This window comes from Nothobranchius furzeri, chromosome 5 (genome assembly GCF_043380555.1).
Source record: "Nothobranchius furzeri strain GRZ-AD chromosome 5, NfurGRZ-RIMD1, whole genome shotgun sequence".
Lineage (NCBI taxonomy): Eukaryota > Metazoa > Chordata > Actinopteri > Cyprinodontiformes > Nothobranchiidae > Nothobranchius > Nothobranchius furzeri.
The window spans coordinates 82,686,624-82,710,022 of NC_091745.1; the positions used below are offsets into that span (position 1 = coordinate 82,686,624).

A 23,399-nucleotide genomic window follows, 5' to 3' on the forward strand; every position below is an offset into this window, starting at 1 on the left:
AGAGGAGTAACTAAACATCTGACACAGAGAGCAAGAGATAGGAGTAGGGTTGCCAACCGTCCCTTGAAAAATGGAATCGTCCCGTATTTAGAAACAAAAGTGCACGTCCCGTATTGAACTCAAAAGGGACGCACTTTGTCCCGTAATATAGTATGGATCAAAATTAGTCTGTAGTCTATTACCGGAATTAACGCTTTGTTTGAAAGCCAGCCCTTCGCCTGCTCTGTGACCAATGAGCTGACCGCATGCTTACACACGAATATGACGATACAGATTACCGCTTATTTCATTGGTCGAGGAACGGTCGCTTGGGGAGAAGATACCGGAAGAAAACAGACGACAGCAAACAGCACGGCCAACAGGGAAACTAACGCCGACACTGCTGTACAAGTCTCGGACGACAGTACCCCTCTGAGAAAGAAGAAAAAAGGCTTCAAAAATACAGGGAGGAATGGGAAAAGGAAAATTCCTGGCTGGAAAAACTGCGCGATAACACCTATAAAGCGCACTGCACCGTGTACCGGCGCGGTTTTTCCATAGGGCATGGTGGACTGACTGACCTCAAGCAACATGCTTCTAGTAGTAGCCACATGAAAAACATAAAGGACGTGAAAGCACGGGGAACCCTCGATCCGTTTGTCGTCCACAAGGCCACGGCAGAAGCAGATATGGTAAGTAAACATTGCTTTTTTAAACCCTCTGGTTAAAGTGAATGTATTTATATGAAGAAGAAAAAAACACTGTGTTGGGGCTTGTTTACTATTATTTTTATTATTTTTGTTGTCTGTTTCTGTTTTGTCATTAGTTTTTCTTTTTTTTCAACTTGGGTGTTTAGTTTCGATGTAGCCTTGTCTTGGTTTATATGTTGTTTGGATAATTTTAAACTAAAAGGATGGATAAATACATAATAAATAAAGTGAACTATTGTATTGTATAAAAGCTATACAATGCAATAAATATACAATAAATGTTTTCCATTTATTTACCACTGTAAGTGTTCTATGTGGTGCTTATAACCCAGGTTTACTTCTTATCTCCATTGGCAGGTTAAACATCTCTATGGATGAGCTTTATGACGAGTGTGTCACTGCAACCAGCCTTCTGGAGCACCTCACCAAAGGACCTCAGGAGAAGGAAAAATGGCAGTCCAAGGGAACAGCAGAGAACTGTATAGAAATTCTTCAGGCAGCTGACCTCTCCAACATCCAGCCTGTTGTATCCTTTGTACTCAGCATCCCATCTTCCACTGGATTGGCAGAGAGGATTTTCTCTCTCATGAAGAATAAGTGGACTGATGTGCGGAACAAATGTTCTACTGAAATAATTAGATGTGAGCTCATTGTCACTCTAAATTGTGACATGTCTTGCTCAGAGTTTTACTCTGCAGTACTGAAAGACAAACAACTCCTAAATGCAGCAAGATCTCAAAAGAAATACAAATGGAGAAAATAGTCTGTTTTCACATAATGTAGCATTGAGCTTTTGAGTTCATGAGTTTGGACTTTTTTTTTTTTACTTCAACCGTAGGCTACAGTCAAGGCCTTTGAGGCACAAATATGTTTACAGCTTCTCCACAGACTTTCTGTTTGCACTTTTCTAATTGCACTCAATGTGCAGTTACAGCATTGCTCTTTCTGTTGTTTTCTATTAATTTACACAATTTTAAGTTAAGCAGTACAGAGTTGTTTTAAAGAGAGCTATTTATATTCTAAAAAGTAAAGCATAACAGGCTACCGTTTAAGAAAGATACCTACTTTTTTTTTATCATTTTGCACAAAAAGTTGAGCATAACAGTTTTCTGTTAAAGAAAAATACCTTTGTTACTTATAATAATTTTGTAATTTCACGCCATAAATAAATGGCTAAATGATCATTTGTTTCCCATGTTTTCATATCACAAAGAATATGCATCTTCTTAAACCAACTTCAAGTCAAATAGTAAAAAAAAAAATCCTTTCACACCCACACACAAAAAAAGAGCAAAAAAATCACCACGCTGGGAAGGGTGGCCTGGAGCGGCTGGCCCTGCCTGCGAGGTGTCCCTTATTTATTTTTCAGGGAGTTGGCAACCCTAGATAGGAGACAGAGAAGCAGAGACAGAAGTAGCCATAGCCGTGCTGAGGCTAAGCTAACTGGACGAGCAAACTGTTCAACACCAAATAAACTGCGTGCGAACTCAAATGGTTCCCTAAAAGCTAGGAGGAACAACAGAAAATGTGTGTTTTAGCATGCTTTAGTGCTACAATAACTCTGAGATATCCTAGTACGGAGAAATTAAATCAGCTTGAGCGAGCCCCAAACACCAAACAGCTACACGTAGTGCAACACTGAAAACAGGAAACAGGAAACGCCTTACCGCCAGGTGCAGTGCATGTAAACGTATATATTGTTGATAAACTTGGCAAATCAGAATTTGACACATTTGAGGCCTTTATCAAAAAATACCTCAGAAGTCACTCCTTCCTTCAGATACAAAGATGGTTAACTCTTTGTGTGAATGAGAATGTTTACAAACTTATGTGAAGTAAATGTTAATCATTAATAATTATCTTATTATAATGTGTATGAGTATAGATATTGATTAAAGCACAGATTATTCAAACATTTGATTTAACATCTTGTTCATTCAACAAATTTTATTATTTCAACGTATAAGTTGTAAAGTCACGCAGGAACTTCGAGGAGGTTGACCTTTATTCATAGTGAGGAATGCAGGAGTCTCGCGTGAGACCTTGGGTGAGAATGTTATGTCGTCCTGTACGGTAACTAGAACTGGGCAGAAGTTTTTGGATTTTGAGGCCAGACAGATGGTGTGTTTGTGTCTGCAAATGAAAGATTTCTTTCTGGTCCAATTTTTGGTTAAAATTTGATCACTGGTACGTAACAACTGCACAACCAGGGGTCTTCAATATTTAATATTTTCACTATATTCAAATATTGTAAGATACTGAATTTGTGATTTTCATCAGTTGTCAGTTATAATCATCACCATTTATACATTTGAGATATATCAGTCTGTGTGTCATAAATGACTCTAATATAAAAGTTTCACTTTTTGAATGGATTTACTGAAATAAATCACCGTTGTGATGATATTCTAATTTTATGACCAGCACCTGTACATTTTTTCTTCTTTCTCCTCTGCAGGTATTTGCATTTGACCACTGTTTCTGGTCCATGGATGAGGCCAACATTCCCAAATATGCTGGTGAGTGATTTGAGTTCACACCCATTCTCAGCTCATTCCGGGAGCTCTAACCAAGAGTCCAAAAAAGCTTTTGTTACCACTTGCACACCTTGGATCATTTAGAGTACAAACATTGACATTTAGCTTGTCTACAAGTTTTTTTGCTTTTTTTTTAATGCGCCCTTGCCTGCCATAACTTTTCCAACTGGCTTTTGAAAAAAGCACAACTACAGTTCCCTTTTAACTGCTTTAGACATGGGGCTATTTTAGGCTGCTAGCATTGTGCCACTGTGCATGCTGTTTCCATTTAAATGCTGTGAGAGAGAAAACTGTGTCTGTGAGCACACGAGGACCTGCACAAGTGACAAAGTTGCATGTGTGCATTGGCCAACGGGCACATGGCAGAGACAAAAAGTGTTGCACAATGCCAAGGAACCTTGCCTTGATCTTTTGGTCCCACCCCGGTTGCCCAGGAGATACATCATCAGGAACCACCAAGGCGTGTTCCAATGTTCATGTTCTACCGAGGCGTCTGTTCTCTGTTTTTTTAGCCATTTAGCTAGCTGAGCAAGGATACACGGGAGGTGCCTTGTAGCCTGGTCTTGATCAAAAACTTCCCAGAATACAGCGTGGTATTTTCAAAAGGATGGCGGATCAGGAGCCAGCAGCTACTTTGGGGCAAATTTCAAGTTTAAATGCAAGTCAACTAATTGTAGCTATTGGGCTGATATCTAAAATGTTTTTTTTTTATATCCAAAGAAGTTATCTAGTTTAGGTTTAGTTTAGTCTAGGGCATACATGGCAAAGCTGCAACTTTAGTTGCAGCTTTGGTGGCTAGCAGGTAGTAACTTGCTTGCATATTTAATTTAACTAATATATAAACAATTAAAAAAGTTAAAGGCTTGTTATATATTTATATTGAAACATATGAAATATAACATTACCTCAGGTGTCACGAGACGTGTCCGCTGCGGACAACAAATCTGCGTATTACTGCCACCAACTGGCATGACGAAGAGACATTTTTACTCAAAATATTCAAAATATTCTTTCATGTTTTAAAGAGGTTTATTAGAGCTGGATAGCTATAACTTTTTAAAATGTATTTATTTATATTCATTCTAAGAAACTTTGAAAAAATGTAAGCTGGGTGTCAAGATTTACAACAAAAGAATTTGGTGAGTTTTAAAAAGCTCATCTATATCAGAAGATGACTTTTTGAATACAGTCTTAAAACCCAGTTTATCAAATACATATTTAAACAAAACAAACACGTCTAGAAACCAGTTTGTGTGTGAATAAATGGGGATGAACATTAATGTAAAAATTTCAATCTGAAAATAATTACTTGTTGACACTTTCCTTGACAACTTCAGATACTTTATAAATAACTTAAATTGTTTTTCCAGTATTTAAAATTTGGATTATTGTTTAAAAAACTGCCTTTGTGGATAAAAATCTACTAATTGAAATGAATTAAAACATAAAAAAACACCTATTTATTCAGAATAAAAGTGTAATAATTGTCATAAACAACAGGGGCAACTCAATTTTAATGCACAGCAGCCGGCTCCAGAAAATGTTACAAAAGTTCTGCACAACTCAGAAAAATAACTATTTTATTTCTTTTATCTCATTTTTGCAAAATATGCAGCTGTTAACAATTGCTTTAAACTTTAACTTAACGTATGCATTACAAGCTGGTTCCCAAAGGCAGAGACTCTCTTGGTCAGCTTGCTTCTCACACCAAACCTTCAGTCAGGAATCTTGGCGTGACCTTTGACCCAGCTCTCACCCTGGATTCTCATGTCAGTTCTCTTGTTCGCTCTTCCTTCTTCCATCTCAGGAACGTTGCTAAGCTGAGTCCCATTCTGTCCCGCTCTGAACTTGAGACAGTTCTCCACACCTTCATCTCCTCACGCTTAGACTACTGTAACTCTCTTTTCACGTGTCTGAGCAGAACCTCCCTGAACCGTCTACAGGTGGTTCAGAATGCCTGTGCTCGGCTTCTGACTAGGGCTGTCGCGGTAACCGCAAAAATGAAATATCGCAATATGAAGAAGCCCACCGCGCTGCATCATGGGCCACCGCGATTACTGAACTTGGTTCAACTCAATGATGCATGTTGAGAAGGATGGCTGCACTGGTATCAAAACGAAACGTTACTTCGCTCCTTTGGGAGCACTTTGGTAGTACGTCAGCTGCTGCGCAGCCAGGGTCCTTGGCCGAGACAGAGCTGCCACCAGCGGCAAAAAAATAATAAACGCTCGGAGACCTGCTGAAGTCCCGGACAAGCACTGCTTCTGCAACCGTCCCGAAGAGAGTTTGAGCCGAGCTGGAGCTCACTCGCTACCTGCAGGAGGAATGCATCGACCCTAAAGAAACCCCCCTGACATGGTGGAGCAACAAGCGGGAGAGATTCCCTTTGCTCGCCAGTCGCACGCAAGTATGTGTGCGTTAGTGCAACGCGCACCATCCGAGAGGGTTTTCAGTGTTGCTGGAAATGTTGCCACCCCTCTCAGATCCTCTCTCAAACCGTATATGGTTAACATGCTGGTTTTCCTTGTGGGTAACAAGGACGTGACCGAGCTATAAATCACCGTCATTCGTGTGTGTGAAAGTGAAAGTGAAATGATAGTGCGCCCGCCCCCCGGCAAGCGCGCGCCCGGTACATGTAATTTTTTATGCTTGATTTTAAACAACTAAACAAAATGGGGACTTGTTTCTTATTTGTTAGATGCTGCAGCCAAATTTGCATTTAAAAGTTTAACCTTCTCCTGAATGTTGTTGTTTTTAAGTTCAGTCGGACTCCGACTGTCGGAGAAACAAACGTTACTGCGATCTGTGTTGTTACTGCCCTTTGATCTGCATTCAGTAAAGTGTTATAAAAGAAGACACGGCAATTTTTAACCTTTTTTAAATGTGTAAACATTATGTTTAGATAGTACTGCAATAAAAAAAGGGCTGCAATAATATCGCATACCGCAATATTAAGCCACCCTGAATCACCGCAGGAGGAATTCCTCAACCGCGACAGCCCTACTTCTGACCAAGTCCTCCAAACACACCCACATCACCCCGCTTCTCCTCCAGCTTCACTGGCTGCCAGTCAACTTCAGGGTTCATCTCAAGATCCTGGTTCTGGTCTATAGGGCCTTACATGGACAAGCACCATCTTACATCGGTGATCTTCTTAGTCCCTACACCCCCAGCAGGTCCCTGAGGTCCAGTGATCAAAGCCTACTGGTTGTGCAGCACCAGGCTAAAGGTCAAAGGTGACAGATCATTTGCTGCTGTGGCCCCCAGACTCTGGACCTCTCTCCCCCTGAGCCTGAGATCAGGGCTGTACTGGCCCCCGGGCAAATGCCGATGGTAATTTTAGGCTGGGCCAATGGTAATGTTAATTCAGCAAGTTGTTCATTTGTTTTGGGCCGGCCCAGTCTTCGTCTTTCTTTTTGTTGTAGATGGCCCCAACACATATCAACCTCTTTTAGAAAACAATGCCGCAACAATTTGCCACAACGCTGTAGCGGCATCAGAGTGCCTTAGGCCATTTATAAGTGCACAGACCCTGATGGTAATGTTGTGCAATCTTGTCTGTTTTACATAAGATTAGGTGATGGCGGTATGAAGGGAGTATGGGGGCGGTCTCAGTGCTGACTTCCATCATTTAGGTTTTTTTAACAAGCCACTCCTAAAGGTGTCTGTCCTCCACAGTCACCGAGCAGTCTCTGGTGATCTAAGCTCCAGCTCTTATGTGTGTGTGTGTGTGTGTGTGTGTGTGTGTGTGTGCGTGCGTGCGTGCGTGTGTGTGCGTGTGTGTGTGTGTGTGTAAATTATCTTTAGGGCATACATGGCAAATCAGTTTTCTGACTAATTTTATATTGTGCTGTACTGTTTTCTGTACTTCACTTAAAACCAGCAGCTAGATATCAGTAGTTTTTCTTGGTCTATTGTTTTGTTGTATTAAGCAGCAAAAAGAGGCCCAGTTTTTGTCCTGGAGCAGGGCTACAACTAAAACATGATGGATATGGCATTTCAAGGACCAGGAGAGCTGGTGTAAAAATAGGTGTGATGAACTTTTTTACTTCAAGAGCTGTTGGGCCGGTCTCAGCTCAGAATGCCTGAGCTGATTTTTTGTGCAAGTCCAGCCCTGGCCTGAGATCAGTGGAACTGAGGACGTTCAGGCTGGCTTTAGCATCATCACCCCCTCCTCATTCAGCTCTTTCTACCAACTACGCCAACAACTTTCCCGGGATCCACTGATTTCCCTCTTTCCTATTCATTTTCTCTTTTACTTTCCTTACATTTTTAAATCAAAATGATCTTTTTTTCCTCATTTAATCATTAAAAAAAATTTTTTTGCTCTTGTGAAGCACCTCATGATTTTTATCTTGAGATGTGCTACATAAACATGTATGTTCTTTCTTTAAATAAACTTACTTTAAAAGATTCATCTCATGTTTATTGTCTGCTGTGATCCTCATTCTGGCCCGCACTAAATTGATGAGGTAATAATAACTGTCTGGCAACCTGTACCACCCATCGACATATAAATATTGGACAATGGGTTTCCATAGGCTCCAATAACACATTTTTGAGGCTAAATGGGAGGTTCCCACCACCGCCATTTTGACCGTGTCACAGGTTCCGTCAAGCCCAGACAAGTCCACAAAAGGGAAGAGAGGTGGAGCTGAGGGTGGGGCTGTAAGGCTGGGATCGACTGACGACACCCGGTCGAACTAGCTACAAGCTAACCTGAAGCTAACCCAAAGCTAACGCGGAGGTGGGAGCTAAGCTAACGGAGGTAGCAACCTAGCTACAACCGGAGTTAACCGTGCACAACACCAGAGCTTCTGAGTCAGAGATACGCCGGGCTGACCGCTGGGTAAAACTGGGTGGAACACAGAGGTCTCCGAGAGCTCCACAAGCCAGCAGCCGCACAGCAGCCAAGCGCCGCTGCGATCTGAGATGCGCAGAGCTGCCGCTGGGGAGAACCGGGTGGAAAGGTTTCCATCCCAGAGCTCCACAAGCCGGCAGCCCGCGCAGCAGACAGAAGCCGCGATCAGACAGAGATGCGCCGAGCTGCGGGGAGGGGAGAACGGGTGGAAAACATCGGTCTCCCGAGAGCTCCACAAGCCGATAGTGGGAACCCAGCTCCACCAACATGTTATGTTTCAACCCATTTTCTAAAGTGCAACATTATGTTAAATGCACTGGGTTTTACCCTATTACATTTAAATTTCATGGTTAAACAGTACATGTTAAAATCTAAGCTCAGCTCGGCAGTGACCTAAAATACATAAATATAATTTTACTTACCGAAAAAAATGAAGTGGAGACTCCTTGGACGCTCTATTAGTGCAATTAATGCCACAGCAAGTCATTTTGTCCAACAATTGCACAAAAAATATCCAAAAAAGAATACACAAACACAGAGACTCAAAATCCCGGAGCAGTTTCCAGGCCAGACCGAGGCTCTACTGAGACCTTTCCCCGGAGCTAGCTCTGTGGTCACGTGAGTCTGAGGCGGCGGTCACGTGGGTCGGATGCTCATTAATTATACAGAATTTTAGGCATTTAATACACTTAAACAGAAGAGTGAGAAAAAAATTCACCCCCCTCAGAGTTGTCATGAGTGTAAACTAGATCATTTAAACCAAAAAACATGTTTTGGTACCAGGCTGTAAACATGTTTATTTCTGCTGTGAAATTGGTATTTTTAACATGGGAGTCAATGAGGATTTGCTCGCTTCTGACACCAGCCCCTAGTGGATGAGGGTGGAACTGCAATTATGCTACTTCCGGGATTGCTTCAATTTTTGAGCTGCATTGTGGGGGCCTGGTACCACCTGACTCAGACAACAGAATGTAAACACTAAAACTCAGAACCACATCAAATCCACTTCGGAGACGTCACATGCACGGAACAGCAGCGGAACGTTGCTGCTTCACATATAATCTATTATAGTCTATAGCATTGATACCCAACTCCCTTGCTCCAGTGCCCGTGTCCAGCATGTTTTACTTTTTTCCCTGCTTCACCACACCTAATTTTAATCAGCAGGTGGTTAACAGGCTTCAACAGAGCCTTATGAGCTGCTGAACAGGTGAATCAAGTGTGTTGGATTAGAAAAAACAACTAAAATGTGCTAGATACCGGCCCTCCAGGAAGGGTGTCGGGATTCACTGGTCTACCTGGCTGATCTAAACCAGCTGCGAAGTGAAACATTTCAGGTGTGACCCAGAAGCAGCTGTGCTGCGCCGCTAGATAGGATTCTACCTTTGCTGGGAGCTACTTCTGGGACACATACATTTCTCCAGTCACCATAGGGCTCGACAGGAAATCACACACCAGATTCAGTGTAAAATGGCAATCAGCAAAAAAGAGCTATACAGTGCAAACATCTATAATGTAAAAACAAATAGAAACTCATAAACATCTATGTTGTGGTGAACTTCCACAACCTGCTGCATAATAATTATGTAGTCTTGTCAGCAGTGCTGCAAGTGTGTGTGTGTTTGTGTGTGTGTGTTTGTGTACAGCAGCACTGCGTCGCTCAGAGATGATTTGAACTGTTATTTGCAGCTCTGATAAAATATAAATCCACTTCAGACACGGTTCACTGTCTTGTATTTGTTTAACTTGTAAAACAAGTTTTATAGCAAGTGAGAGCCACAGAGAAGGGATTATAAATCGTCAGCTGATGTATTAGTCTGCACATGCGCACTTCATCCCCTTTCCTAACGTTTTGCTAACCTGCAGCAAATATCAACGACAATAGCTAAGACTTATCAGAAATGTTGCTAAGTTGTTTCCTGGGTGCTGTTGGGATAAAAAGCCAAGAAGGGGGGGTCTGAAAAGCTGTTAGAAATAGCGACAAAGTCACTTAATTGAAAACATTGTTGGAGGTGCGCTTGATTTGCCACTCAGATCAATGCAAGAGGGAGGAGAAAATAATTGGCTCGTTTCATTTTTATAAGCGTTCAAAACCTAGATTGTAACTGTGATTAAAATTTGATTAATTGAGCAGCTCTAGTTGCAACTTTAAACAAGTTGCACCAAAACAAAGAACGAATTTCTAATGTTACACAGAATTATGCAGTGTTAGCACTAATGCTAACGTACAGCGCTAACTGTTTAGCTACTTATTTGTTACATTTTCCAAACAACCAGTTTCATTCACCAATCAAAACAGCAACACAGAAGTGTAATCCTTTAAACAAAAGCCTGGAGTGCTTTTAAGGAGAAGTATGTGACTCCCAGATCCACGGAAAGCACTCATTAGATAGCATAACAGCAACATTTCCTTCTTTGTCGTATAGCTCTGCCCTTTAAGGTATGCTGATTGGGTGTCTCTCTGATACCCAGCCAATCCCGAAGAGCTTTTATTTGTACACCCGCATACCCGACGGGTCCTGGTCCTATAAAGGTACCAAGAACCCCAGATCATCTCCTTTTCTCTCTTTGCGTGTCGATGCAACGAGAGCAACCAAACTGAAGATGTCCAGTGACTTCATTTTTCTCTGCTCCTCGTGTTCCGCAGAATTCATCCAGTCCAGTGATCTGCATTCTAAATGCTTCACCTGCTTGGGTGCCAAACACTCTGGCCTCGCCTCGACTTTGCGGGCCTCTCGTTCTTTCTGCGCCCTCCTCTCCTGGGGAGAAAAGGCTCACCGTGTAGAATTCTTCACCACCGACACTGAGACTACCACTTTTGTCGAGTCCATCTCTCCGGACACCCTGTTGGAGATTGTCGCCTCCAGGTATGGCCCGGACAACTCAAACCTGGCCGGCCTATTGGGTGACGAGTCCTCAAACCGTGCAAAAGGCTCTTCAATGGTCTCAATGTGGAGAACCAGGCCCCTCTCGGACAAACACGAGCCATGGCCTCCAGTACTCCTCATCGTCACCTCCCCATTAGAGCACTTATCCAGGAGCATCTGTTCTTCTTGACAGGGGCCACTGTCCACAAAGGACTCCAACATCCCACCGCGGCACCACAGAAGTCGGACAACTTTGGCACCTGTTAGACCCACTGCCCAGACCCAGTGTTTCCTCGGTTCTTGGCTGCCACGGAATACTGGAACAGCTCTTCTGCGGCACAGGCGCCTGTCTCTACGTATACTCCCATTACCAAAGTGCATTACTTCTCAAAACATGGCTTCCCAAGCGTACTTTCACTTCAAACTCGACTTAGCCTCCCTGCTTGGCGCCAGAGCTAGGTGGTAGGTCACAGGGTCCCATTCCTGCATCCAAGCACAAACAGCTTGTCACACGGTTCTCTGACCGCTCTCACCAGTGTGCCATTCAGGCCAATGCTGCTGCTAACAACGTGGCCCTCCTCGCGTTCAGCATCCCCAAGACAGCTGAGGATTCCGAGCTTCCAGATGGGACCGAGTACCTCATCTTTAAGTTGGCTGGCGCCATTTTAAATCTTTGTGCTGCATCCCTGTCTGCACCTCCCGCATCTCGTCCTGGAAAACCGTGATTCAGCTTACTCTGTGGCTTCACGCTTTGCTGTCCATTCCTGACCAGCTCCAGATGGAGATGCTGGAGTGTCCAATTAGCACAGACGTGCTTTTTGGCCCTCACTTCCGCAGTGCCATCAAGAGGGCTCGAAACATGACTAAACTCATTATGGGGAGAAAAAAGCCTCAAAAGAACTGTGTGTGTGTCTAGATGCGTGCGTGTGTGCCTAGATTTGTGTGTGCCTTACTAAAGATGTGTTTGTGTGTGTGTATCAAGAGCTGTGTGTGTAGATAGAGCTAAGCATGTGTAACTCTTGATTTATAACTTGTGTTTACATTTTCGTGTGTAACGTCAGCTCCTACACATACAAATCATCAAATACTCACACACACACACAAATCACCTGGTACATACAGGCAAACTGCATTACACACAGATCAGTTTACAAGAACAAAAATCCTTTTGAGACTCTTTTCTCACCTTACTGATTTGTGCGTACGTGGTGCGTTTGAATGCTGGCTGGAAGCTGGAAGTCTGAATTTCCTGTGGATTTAGTCCAAACTTGTGTTGAAGAGACAAATACATTTTTCTGTAAAAAAATAGTCTCTCAGGATCCTGCAGTTATAAAAAATAGACCTACCTTTAATTTTTAATAATCTAAAATTGTTTATTTAGACATACTGTATGTGTGTTTCTGAGCCATGAAAACGTAGTCAGTGTTATAAGAAATGACCGCTAGATGGCGGAGTGGTTCTATGACTGGAAAAAGCGGGCTTCAAACAGGGAAAAGGCACAAGAAGATGGCACAGCTGCGTCTCACCTGCTGTGCCTGGTGCGCACGCTCAGGTGTTACATTTCTTGCATCCCTCAGCTTCACAGATCACAGCGTTTGTTTGTGGATTACAGGGAAATCTCCCTTGTTCAGCCTGTGTCTTATCAGCATCTTTCACTTTGACTGTGTGAAGCCTTCTCTGGTTTGTATCTACGCCTAACCCTAAGAGCACACTCTACACAAGCCATCTCCCCGTTTGTGGCTTTGCGGTCTGGAATGTCTGTGTCAGACATCTGCATGGCGGCATCATGGTCCTCACCATCTTCTTTTGTACGTTCCTATCTTAGAGACGTATCTACCAGTCTCGCCACTAATGTGGTGCTCCGTTCCATTTAAACACAGCTGCTGCTGAGGCTCTTATGTGATGAAACCCTTGTTTCCACAAAACACCTGCTATGGCCATAATTGCTGCCATCATCTCTTAAGAGTTCATTTCTCATCACAACGACAGCTTATCCTCACCAGCTGCATGCTGAGTGCCTCTCACACATTTCTTACGCCCACCTGCAGATATATATGAGAGAAGCTGCAGGTGGGAGCTATGTGGTTCGCTAAGGTTCAGCTCTGAACCAGTGTGGCGTTGACTACATCGGGCTCCACCTTTCACCCAATCAGGGCGGCTTAAAGGGTGGAGCTATACAACACATAACGTTGGTTAAGTATCATAACCTTAGATTCTGTGAGCATAGCATAGCCCTTTAAGCTAAATGTCCCCACTAGTTCTGGGGGCTCTCCTATGGAGATGATCTGTGGTTCTTGATACCTTTTATAGAACCAGGAACAGCCTGATAGGCGGGCATAGACAACAAAGCACTTGGGGATAGACTGGGCGTCAGAGAGACACCCAGTCAGCTTAGCTTAAAGGGCTACACAACACTCATTGAATCTGGGGTTACGATACGGAACCAGTGTTCGTAGCCGTCTTTATGCACTTCACAGACCTCTCAAAAAAAAAACTTCCTGTCAATCCATAACATGTTGGAAAACAAATGTATTTATAATTGTTTACATGTAATTCAAATATTATTAACATTTCAGTTAGGTAAATTGTGTTTTGTATGTATAAACATTAATAAATTAAAATTAATGCTTGTTTTTTACAGACCAAGGTTGCAAACAGCCATTGTGATTCAACAGGAAGCCAGTGGGCAGTGAGGGAGGAGGTAGGGAGAGGACATAACTTACCAATCAGAGGAGAGAGCAGGTCAGCCACAGGTCACGCCTCCAGAGTGCCAAACCCCCAACAGCCGAGCGAGCAGAATCAGCGACCGAGCAAGCACGGAGGCTGCCAAGAAGCAAGTTTGTCTCTGCTGTGTCCTCGATGGCCAATGTGCACATGCATGGTTGTCACTTGTGCACATCCTTGTGTGCTCGCACAATGTATATTTACACTCAAGAGTTATAGCTTCTAGGGCAAATGGCCATAACCCCTGTACATATTTTATTCTTAATATCTACTAGTTTTTGAAATGTGAAACTGGTTTGTGCTGAACCAGACGGCAGCCCGTTCAGTGAAGGCCTGCTTCAAAGGCCCCAAGCCAAGGCTTTATTCAGCTCATTAAACTGCTGTTGCATTCAGCCGTGGCGTAGTATCAAGCTACAGAAATGATTCCTCTACACAGCTGTACACTTTCCACCTGACCAGACAGGAACCTGCGACGTGTCACGACACACATTCATTGATTCATAAAGATGGCTGAAAAAGAGATCTATAGAAATCTGATAAGCTTAAATCAGCTCAGTTGTCCGTCTGTTCATTTGCATATCCACGGTGACTGCTTCTTTGTCTAAAAGGTCAACAGATGGTGTTCAAGTGCCTTGGAGAGGAAATACTTGAAAATGCATTCCAGGGATATAATGCCTGCATCTTTGCCTACGGGCAAACAGGTAACAAAAGGTCCACACTAAACACCTGTAGATTCACATGCTCTGTTGTGGGAAGGTGCACATGAGTAACTAGGCAGCTTTTTCATGCATTTGTACCATTAACATGTTTCTTATCCATTTTCTTCCTTACAAAATGATGGTTTAAAATAAATAACAATTAGAAAAAATAATAAAGCTTTAAAATGTTTGTAATTTTGATTCACATACCTGTTTTTATACCAACAGAAATAGTCCAAGCAAGCATAAATAAAATATATATATATAAAATATACTCACTAAAATAATCTAAAATGTGTTTAAATAAAATGTGTCAAAAATGTTGATCATTTAATCATTGTTTCATCATGTTTTGTCAAAACAAAAGGTTTTCAGGAGAAACACGGATTAGAAAAGCGTTCACATTATGAATGTATTAAAAATAGCCTCATCACTCATAATTCTCATAATTTACTTCTGCAATTTGCGGTTGTGGCAACAAGGCTGTTATCAGGTATGCTAACCACATATAACCACTACTGGATGCCAGATTAGCATTCTTATTTATCCTTTACAACGCTTGAATCCAACGGACCAAATCCGAAGGGTTTTATTGCCAAATATGTACGAAATCAACATTAGGCAACTGCTGCGATACTTGGTGCAAAAAGAAAGATAAAAAATAAGAGATAGGCAAATATAGGAAGTAAGAATATACTCATGATAAAATAATAATATAACATGGCAATAATTAGATAAGCGGCTATTACATACACAGTGTAGGTACTGATCAGAGCGGATCAGTTCAGGTACAAACACAACACAGGGTCATGTGACTGGGACCAAACGACCAGAGTGGGCAGCCCTAGGAATTTCATTCATGAGTCCAACAGCAGAGGGGAAGAAACTTCTCTTGTGGCGAGAGTTCCAGGGTGACACAAGTCAGCTGTTATCCGGCCTGCGCGCCTCAATAGCCACATTTACATGTGCCAAATTTCTCCAATCTGATTGGAAATTCAGAATCTGTTTACATGCACACTAACTAAAATGATCCGATCATGACGTGAGTTTATATGCACCAAGTATTCAATCAGATTAAATAGGTTGAGCATGCACAGAGTTGTCTTTCAAAATAAAACAAAAAGAACGACAAACTGTGGAGAGCTTCTCGGTCTGGTTGAACATCCTGAGCTGAGCTGAGACTCCATCCGGTTTGGGTAACAGATATGGCGTTAGAATCCCGCCAAAACTCATCACGCGTGCACAAAAGTCAATCCACGGGCATGCAAACTCATCACGCCCACACAAAGGTCAGCCCATGGGCGTGTATCTAACTCCACGCGTGCATTGCAGCCAGTATTGTTATTCGCCGCGAGCGTATATGCTCCACGGGTGCATTGAACATCTCATGCGCACAATTCAGTGACCACAGGAGCCGGCTCCACAAATGCAGGCACAAATCACAACACACGTGCATGAACTCCATCTGCTCGCTCGTGTATCTACTCCTGCGTGCTCGTGTGAAACTTTGGCTTCACCCCCCCCCCCCCCCCCACCCGTGGGTAGAAAAAAGCATGGAAAAACTAACATGCATTTGATTGGCCATTTTCCTGCTATCCCCGCCCCGTGACCTTTGTTGGCACTGGCTTTCCCGTAGTGTCTGGGGCTAACCAATGCAGCTAGCGTGGCTGAGTTGGAGGTTTGGTGAGTAAACTTTTTGTGAGTTTATGATAGAAACATGGGATTATACATGTATATATTCACAATAATACTTGCTCTGGTAAAAACCGGATCTGATCAAACAGGTTAGGTAGTTCCGTAGCTAATACTTGGTGCTAACATGTATGCGTATGTAACGTGATGAAGCAACCATTTCTCCCCTCTAACAGCTGTCCTTGTGACACAGCGCCAGTGTGCATGAACAGCCAAGGTCATGCATTCACTTCTAATGTTTACATTCCAGCAAGAAGACAGAAGAACGAAGAATGAACTCTTTTCTTTTAATTAATCAAAGAACTCCATTTTAATAAAGCTAATCAAAACAAGTGTTAGTCAATAATAACCATGGGAACAATCTGTGAAATCACAATGTTATGATTAATATGTTTAATGAGTAATATGACTTTGGTCTAACTGCACTAGACATCCTGATCCACGTAATGTCAACACATGACACACTGTTTACTCATCCAATCAGAACCTTCATTCTGAAGCGTGGCAGAGTCTCTGTGGTGTTTATTTAATCTGTCCACTGCGATTCGTCCAGAATCGTAAACAACCAAGATTAATAAAACAGAACAACGCCATTTTGTGTTCAGTATTCAGCCAGCTCATGTCCATCATTGCTAAGTGAAGTACGGACCGTCCATCTGTACTTTTTACTTTTAAGCTGAGAACTGCCAAGCTGGTAAATCCTGTCGTTGTTACCAACAAACAACAGTTCCTTCAGAATAAAAGCTGAACTCGCGGACCCAAAGGGGGGTCCCTTTGACGCTGTGAAACACCTGCCGCTTTTTACCTGGAGACTATCCATAGACTGGTTTGTCGTGCTGTCGACGCTGTTCCATCGGTTCCAGCACCAGAGGAGGGTCCGAGGACCTGGCAGCCTGACGGGTAATGTAGAACAGCACCAGATAGCGTCTCATGTCTGTCCTGACTAAAGTTCAAATGTCAATCAGTTAGGAGCAAAACATCATCTCCCACTCACTCGCTTCTCCAGACGGAGGTTCTGAACTGACATCGCACCGACACACACTCCACCTCAATACATTCCATTCGCATCCATCACTAGAGAGTTAGTCCTGGTAATTGTTTAAAATAATTTAGATAATAAATTTTCTTAAACGTTCCGAGTCTCTCTCTTCTCTCGTCTCTCAGTTCATGCAAAGTGTTTCATTTAAATTTCCCTGTAATAAAAAGAACACTCTTCTGATTTTAAAAGCCCAGGTCCAGAGATGGGGTCCCTGCCAGGTATGGATCATTAATATCTCTGGTCATTAATTAAATTGTAATACCCTTCATTTCCATTACACGTAGCTTTGATGCTAACTGCTTAGCTTGCCCTTTGCTAAAGAAATTGTGTGGGAGATTTATGAGCCTGTAAACAGCCAAAAGCCCAGTTGATACTGGGTGACCGGTATAGAAGTCATACAATAATTTACAGCACAGTTAACGGAGCGACACTCTTTTTTATTGAATTATCTTACCTTAGTTTCTACATGCAGTCTTCATTTGAGAATGCATATTGACTGTAATACTTTTTTCTTCTTTCAGATTACTTTTCTGGCCTTCAGTAATTAAAGCAGACCTTAAATGTGAGTTGTACATAATGAACAATTGTGTATCTTTGTTTAAGGTAAGTTTATATTTCCATTAGTCAGCTAATGCTTCCTCCATGTCTGTTGCCTGTTGTGTTGAACTGATAAAATATAGAAATGTACAGTAACACTACACTACATTTATTTGAACTTTTACAAGTTGCTGACACAAGCTCTCAAGATGACATAATATATTTAAATTCTAAACTTGTGGGTTTCCCCCAATAATTAAATACCAAGTAAAAAATAGTAGCTAACTTAATTGGTAAATTGAAAGTCAATTGTAACTTCTACCTTTCTTTCTTTTTCCTTTGTCTGTGAGAATCAATGTGCAGTGGCGAAGATTGAATGCCTTAATGCATCGAGTGGATTCACTCGGGATTTTGTGCAGGCTGACTGGATTGGGTTGTACAGGTGCTGGCCAGTAAATTAGAATATCATCATAAGGTTGAAAATATTTCAGTAATTCCATTCAAAACGTGAAACTTGTACATTATATTCATGCAATGCACACAGACCAATGTATTTCCAATGTTCATTACATTTAAATTTGATATTCATAAGTGACAACTAATGAAAACTCCAAATTTGGTATCTCAAAAAATTAGAATATTCTGAAAAGGCTGAATATAGAAGACACCTGCTGCCACTCTAATCAGCTGATTTACTCAAAACACCTGCAAAGGCCTTTAAAAGGTCCCTCAGTCTTGTTTTGAAGGCACCACAATCATGGGGAAGACTTCTGACTTAACAGCTGTCCAAAAGACAATCATTGACACCTTGCACAAGGAGGGCAAGACACAAAAGGTGATTGCTAAAGAAGCTGGCTGTTCGCAGAGCTCTGTGTCCAAGCACATTAACAGACAGGCGAAGGGACGGAAAAAATGTGGTAGAAAAAAGTGTACAAGCTCTAGGGATAACCGCACCCTGCAGAGAATTGTGACGACAAACCCATTCAAAAATGTGGGGGAGATCCACAAAGAGTGGACTGCAGCTGGAGTCAGCGCTTCAAGAACCACCACGAGGAGACTCATGAAAGACATGGGATTCAGGTGTCGCATTCCGTGTGTCAAGCCACTCTTGAACAAGAAACAGCGCAAGAAGCGTCTCGCCTGGGCCAAGGACAAAAAGGACTGGACTGATGCTGAGTGGTCCAAAGTTATGTTTTCTGATGAAAGCAAGTTCTGCATTTCCTTTGGAAATCAAGGACCCAGAGTCTGGAGGAAGAGCGGAGAAGCACAGAATCCACGTTGCATGAGGTCCAGTGTAAAGTTTCCACCGTCAGTGATGGTGTGGGGTGCCATGTCATCTGCCGGTGTTGGCCCACTCTGTTTCCTGAGGTCCAGGGTCAATGCAGCCGTCTACCAGGAAGTTTTAGAGCACTTCATGCTTCCTGCTGCTGACCAACTTTATGGGGATGCAGACTTCACCTTTCAACAGGACTTGGCACCTGCACACAGTGCCAAAACCACCAGCACCTGGTTCAAGGACCATGGTATCCCTGTCCTTGATTGGCCAGCAAACTCGCCTGACCTTAACCCCATAGAAAATCTATGGGGTATTGTGAAGCGGAGGATGCAATACGCTAGACCCAACAATGCAGAGGAGCTGAAGACGACTATCAGAGCAACCTGGGCTCTCATAACACCTGAGCAGTGCCACAGACTGATCGAGTCCATGCCACGCCGCATTACTGCAGTTATTGAGGCAAAAGGAGCCCCGACTAAGTATTGAGTGCTATACATGCACATTCTTTTCATGTTCATTCTTTTCAGTTGGCCAACATTAGAGAAACAAACATTTTTTCATTGGCCTTTAGAATATTCTAATTTTCTGAGATACCAGATTTGATGTTTTCATTGGTTGTCACCTATAAATATCAAAATTAAACGTAATAAACATCGGAAATACATTGGTCTGTGTGCATTGCATGAATATAATGTACAAGTTTCACGTTTTGAATGGAATTACTGAAATATTTTCAACCTTTTGATGATATTCTAATTTACTGGCCAGCACCTGTATAGTGAGACCAACTTACTCTGTCAGAGGACCTCTGTCACTGTGGCACATGGACACTAACCACAAACTTATCAGGTCAGTAATACTTTTCTTAGGCTCTGTTCACCCTGCAGGTGTTTATGCTCCATTCCATTTTTTTGAGTAAATGAGATTTTTTTGTGTGGGTTGTTCACTTTACAACTGAAATGCAACAGCAAACACTCCAGTGTAAACGTTCAAAGTGGCCCACATGCGCAGAAGAGAACAAACCACATTAGGAGCTCTGTGGAGTTGGAACAGAGAGGCGGAGCTGTGATCTGAAGGGCTTCACTGAGAGACTTCATCCACAATTCCAGGATCACACCTGGGTCAGCGCTTCACCTCAGGAACATAAGACATGGCGCTCCCTTCCGCTCCTCCTAATGGAGGAGGCAGATTTAATGCGACATGACGGTTCAGACTGAAGTTGCTTTCAACAACATCAGAAACGTTTCGGAATCAGTACCACAAATAAAACTGACCTGGATTGGAAAAAATGTTATCTGTGTCATTCAGACTGTCATAAAAAAATCCGATATGGGTCGCATGACAGGAAACATTTGGATTTGATGCACTTTTGCCTGGAGTGTGAACCTAGCCTAAGTCTTTGATGATAAAAGTAAAACATCGTAGTGAGAGTTTTATCAATTACACAACAGGTTCAACATTGTCATTTTTGGAGCTGTTGATGGGTACTCCAGGAAGGCATGTTGAAACAGACATCCAGCATATAGAAGTTGTATTGTTTTTCCTTGTGATTAAGTATAATTAAATAAGTAACCACATTTTTCTTTCCAGATTGTGTGTTTGGAAGCTGCAACAAACAATCGTGCTGCAACTGCTTTTGCTGTCTTTAAAAGGGCTATTGCAGCATGGCATACCTTCAAGGTAAGAGGCTTATTGATCCCAAAAAAATAACCTAATCTTTCCTTCCACCTAAATCACAAAGGAATAGTACATATGTTTCATGTACAGGGTTAGAGGCGACCAAGGAGTGGAGAATGTCGATATCGCTCGATTTATGTTTACTGTGCGTGGGACTGATAAGGGGAGCTTTATATCAGGAAAAAGTGTGCACAATCAAAGGTGAGCTGGTTTAACTGTATGATATTTATCAAATTTTTTACGTAAAGTTAGAAGTCATTATGAAGTCTCGTCCCTCATTCTACACACCTCTGTTCACTTCCCTCTTTGATTCATTATGCTGCCTCACTGCCACCTAGGATTGCCTGACTAGTGTCTGTTGTTAGTCTCAAGGGCAACCTTCTGGCTCATTCTCACTTGTAAGTTTGGATAAAAGAGTGCTAAATACATAAACATTATATCCAGTTTTAAACAAATCTGTTTACAGAATCGAACATTTATGGCGAGACATCAGGAGGTGTGTAACTTTAAGTTACTACAACACACTTCACAGCTTGGAGGCAGAAGACCTTCTTGATATATCATCTCAAGGTATTGACATAATGTTTTATGGGCTCGACACACGGGAGGCGACAAACGACCGCGATCAGCAAAATTCGTCGCTGTCGCTTTCAGTACCTGACACTAGGGCTGCAACAAATGATTATTTGGATAATCGATGAATCGGATGGGGTCTCGACACGATTAATCGATTAATCGGATTACATGGGGAAATTTTTAAAAACTGCTAGGCAAACGTTGTTTCTCTCCTTCCTTCACTTTATTTAACACAACATTATTAGAAAACAGTTCAATAGCAGAAAAACAACATGCCATCACCTAAATTGTCTTATAAGGTGTATAGACAGAGACCCTAAGCTACATCTATCTGTGACCTAAAATGTTTGGTCCAAGTTAAACAGCTTAAGGGCAATTCTCATCTGTTTTGTTTGATCTCATCTGTTGACATTTATTATAACTGGGGATGTCAAACAACTAATTTTTAAATGTAATTAAACATAGGCTGTGAATTAATCAAAATTGATCACTATTTCCAAAAATGACTGAAAAAATACCAAATAAAACAAAAGTAAATGAATGCCATCCTCCTTGTGATGATGCCCTGGGCAACTGCCATAAAGTCACATCTAGAAATGCTGCTGATCATTCCAATGATCCCAAATAGACTCACATTAGGCCACATGAAAGCAACTGAACCCAAAAATATATTAACCAGTATATAACTGCACTCTCACACAACACGCCTGCAGCAACAGTTAGGACTCCTCCCTCCCTTTTAAAAGCGTTTTCGCTTCCGAGGACATTGTGGTTGTAAAGCCACATGCTAGTAGTCTGGCCCCGGTGTGATCAACCAGTTTCTGCGGGAATGTGACGGCGGAACCAGGGCCAGATTAACACTTTGTTGTACCCTGGGCAACAATATTCAAGGGCTCCATCATCACGACCCGAGGATCACCATAATGTGGTCACATACAGAATATTTTACTGTAATATGCAGTAAATATACTCAATACTTGAATGCCTGACAACACGTAACCCGCCCAGAGTAACCTTTGACCCACCTTGTGTGGACTGACCATTGAGGAGAGAGTCTTAACTTGAGGCCCTCTCTTCATTGGTCAGTCTGCATGAGACTGACTCTCAACTGACGTTCAGTCATAGGCAGCGAAGCGTCTCTGTGCAGCGCAAAAGCCCGGGTGGACAGTTTGTTTAATACAGGGTGACCATATTTCCATTTCCAAACAAGAGGACAGGGGATCTGTGCCTATGACATCACACTATGGCAATGCCACACAAACCACGTTGGGACCCGTGTTTTTGTAAGAACTAAATTAATATAAGATTCTGCCAATAAAAGGGCTCTAAAACAATTCATATGTAAATATTTTGCATATTTACTGCAAAATCTCATTTTTCTGCTTTAGTGCTGCAACAAGGTTTTATTAATAATAAATTATACCTTTTGTTTTACTACAGCATCGGTAAGCTTCCTGTGCACAGATTATTAAGGATGCTTGTTTCAGCTGTGAGATTAGACGATAGGATCAGTGAAAAAATAAGTTGTCCCACACTCCATGGAAACTTTCAGAGAACCCACAAATAGTGGCTTTCAGATGGTTTTGTTACTTTTTGCAAGTTTAGAAAAGCAGCAGATGAGACAGCATGTCTGATAATTTAGTTTTTCATCTGATAATATTAGAACATGTCAGTAATGTCTGAGGGGATTTTATAAACACTGTATAACTAACACTACTGGAGAGGGCATGAATTACACAGAGGCTTCTGGGGAGCCCAGCTATGGAGGTGGGGGGCATTTTGCCTTGGCCCCCAAAATGTCTTGAAACGGCCCTGGGTGTGTGACTGAGTTTTGAAGGTGATCTGAATTGTATCAGATGTATAAATATGACATGTGTATAACATTGTTTTATACAGGTAAAAACGTGTAGTGGAGATAAATCTACCTACATTTTACTTTTCAACACTTTGTTTTGTTTTCTTGTTTTTATTTAACTATTTTCCTGTCCTGTCTGTCTCTCATCTTCCTGCATCTCCTCTAAACTCTCCAGAAAATCTGTTGCCTGGATTCTTACCTTTTCACCTCATCAGTTACTTTTGAGCAGATCAAAGGGATCTCCTCACCGCAGAGCGGAGAGCGCGTTTTCGATGCTGCGTGAGGTGACATCACCACAGCACAGGTGGTGAGCTCCGCAGTAGTAGCGCGCTTCAGGCACAAATAAGACAGAAAATAGAGAACATGTGCAG

General features: G+C 42.2%; 1 protein-coding gene across 1 annotated transcript in view; it reads left to right on the forward strand.

The window, feature by feature from the left end:
- Nucleotides 1–23,399, forward strand: part of kif13a (kinesin family member 13A) — a 218,133-nt gene that overhangs the window by 89,266 nt on the left and 105,468 nt on the right. The window contains exons 4-5 of the mRNA XM_070551279.1: nt 3,148–3,208; nt 14,287–14,379. Of these exons, the coding sequence (XP_070407380.1) occupies nt 3,148–3,208; nt 14,287–14,379 (154 nt within the window). The remainder of the gene's footprint in view (nt 1–3,147; nt 3,209–14,286; nt 14,380–23,399) is intronic.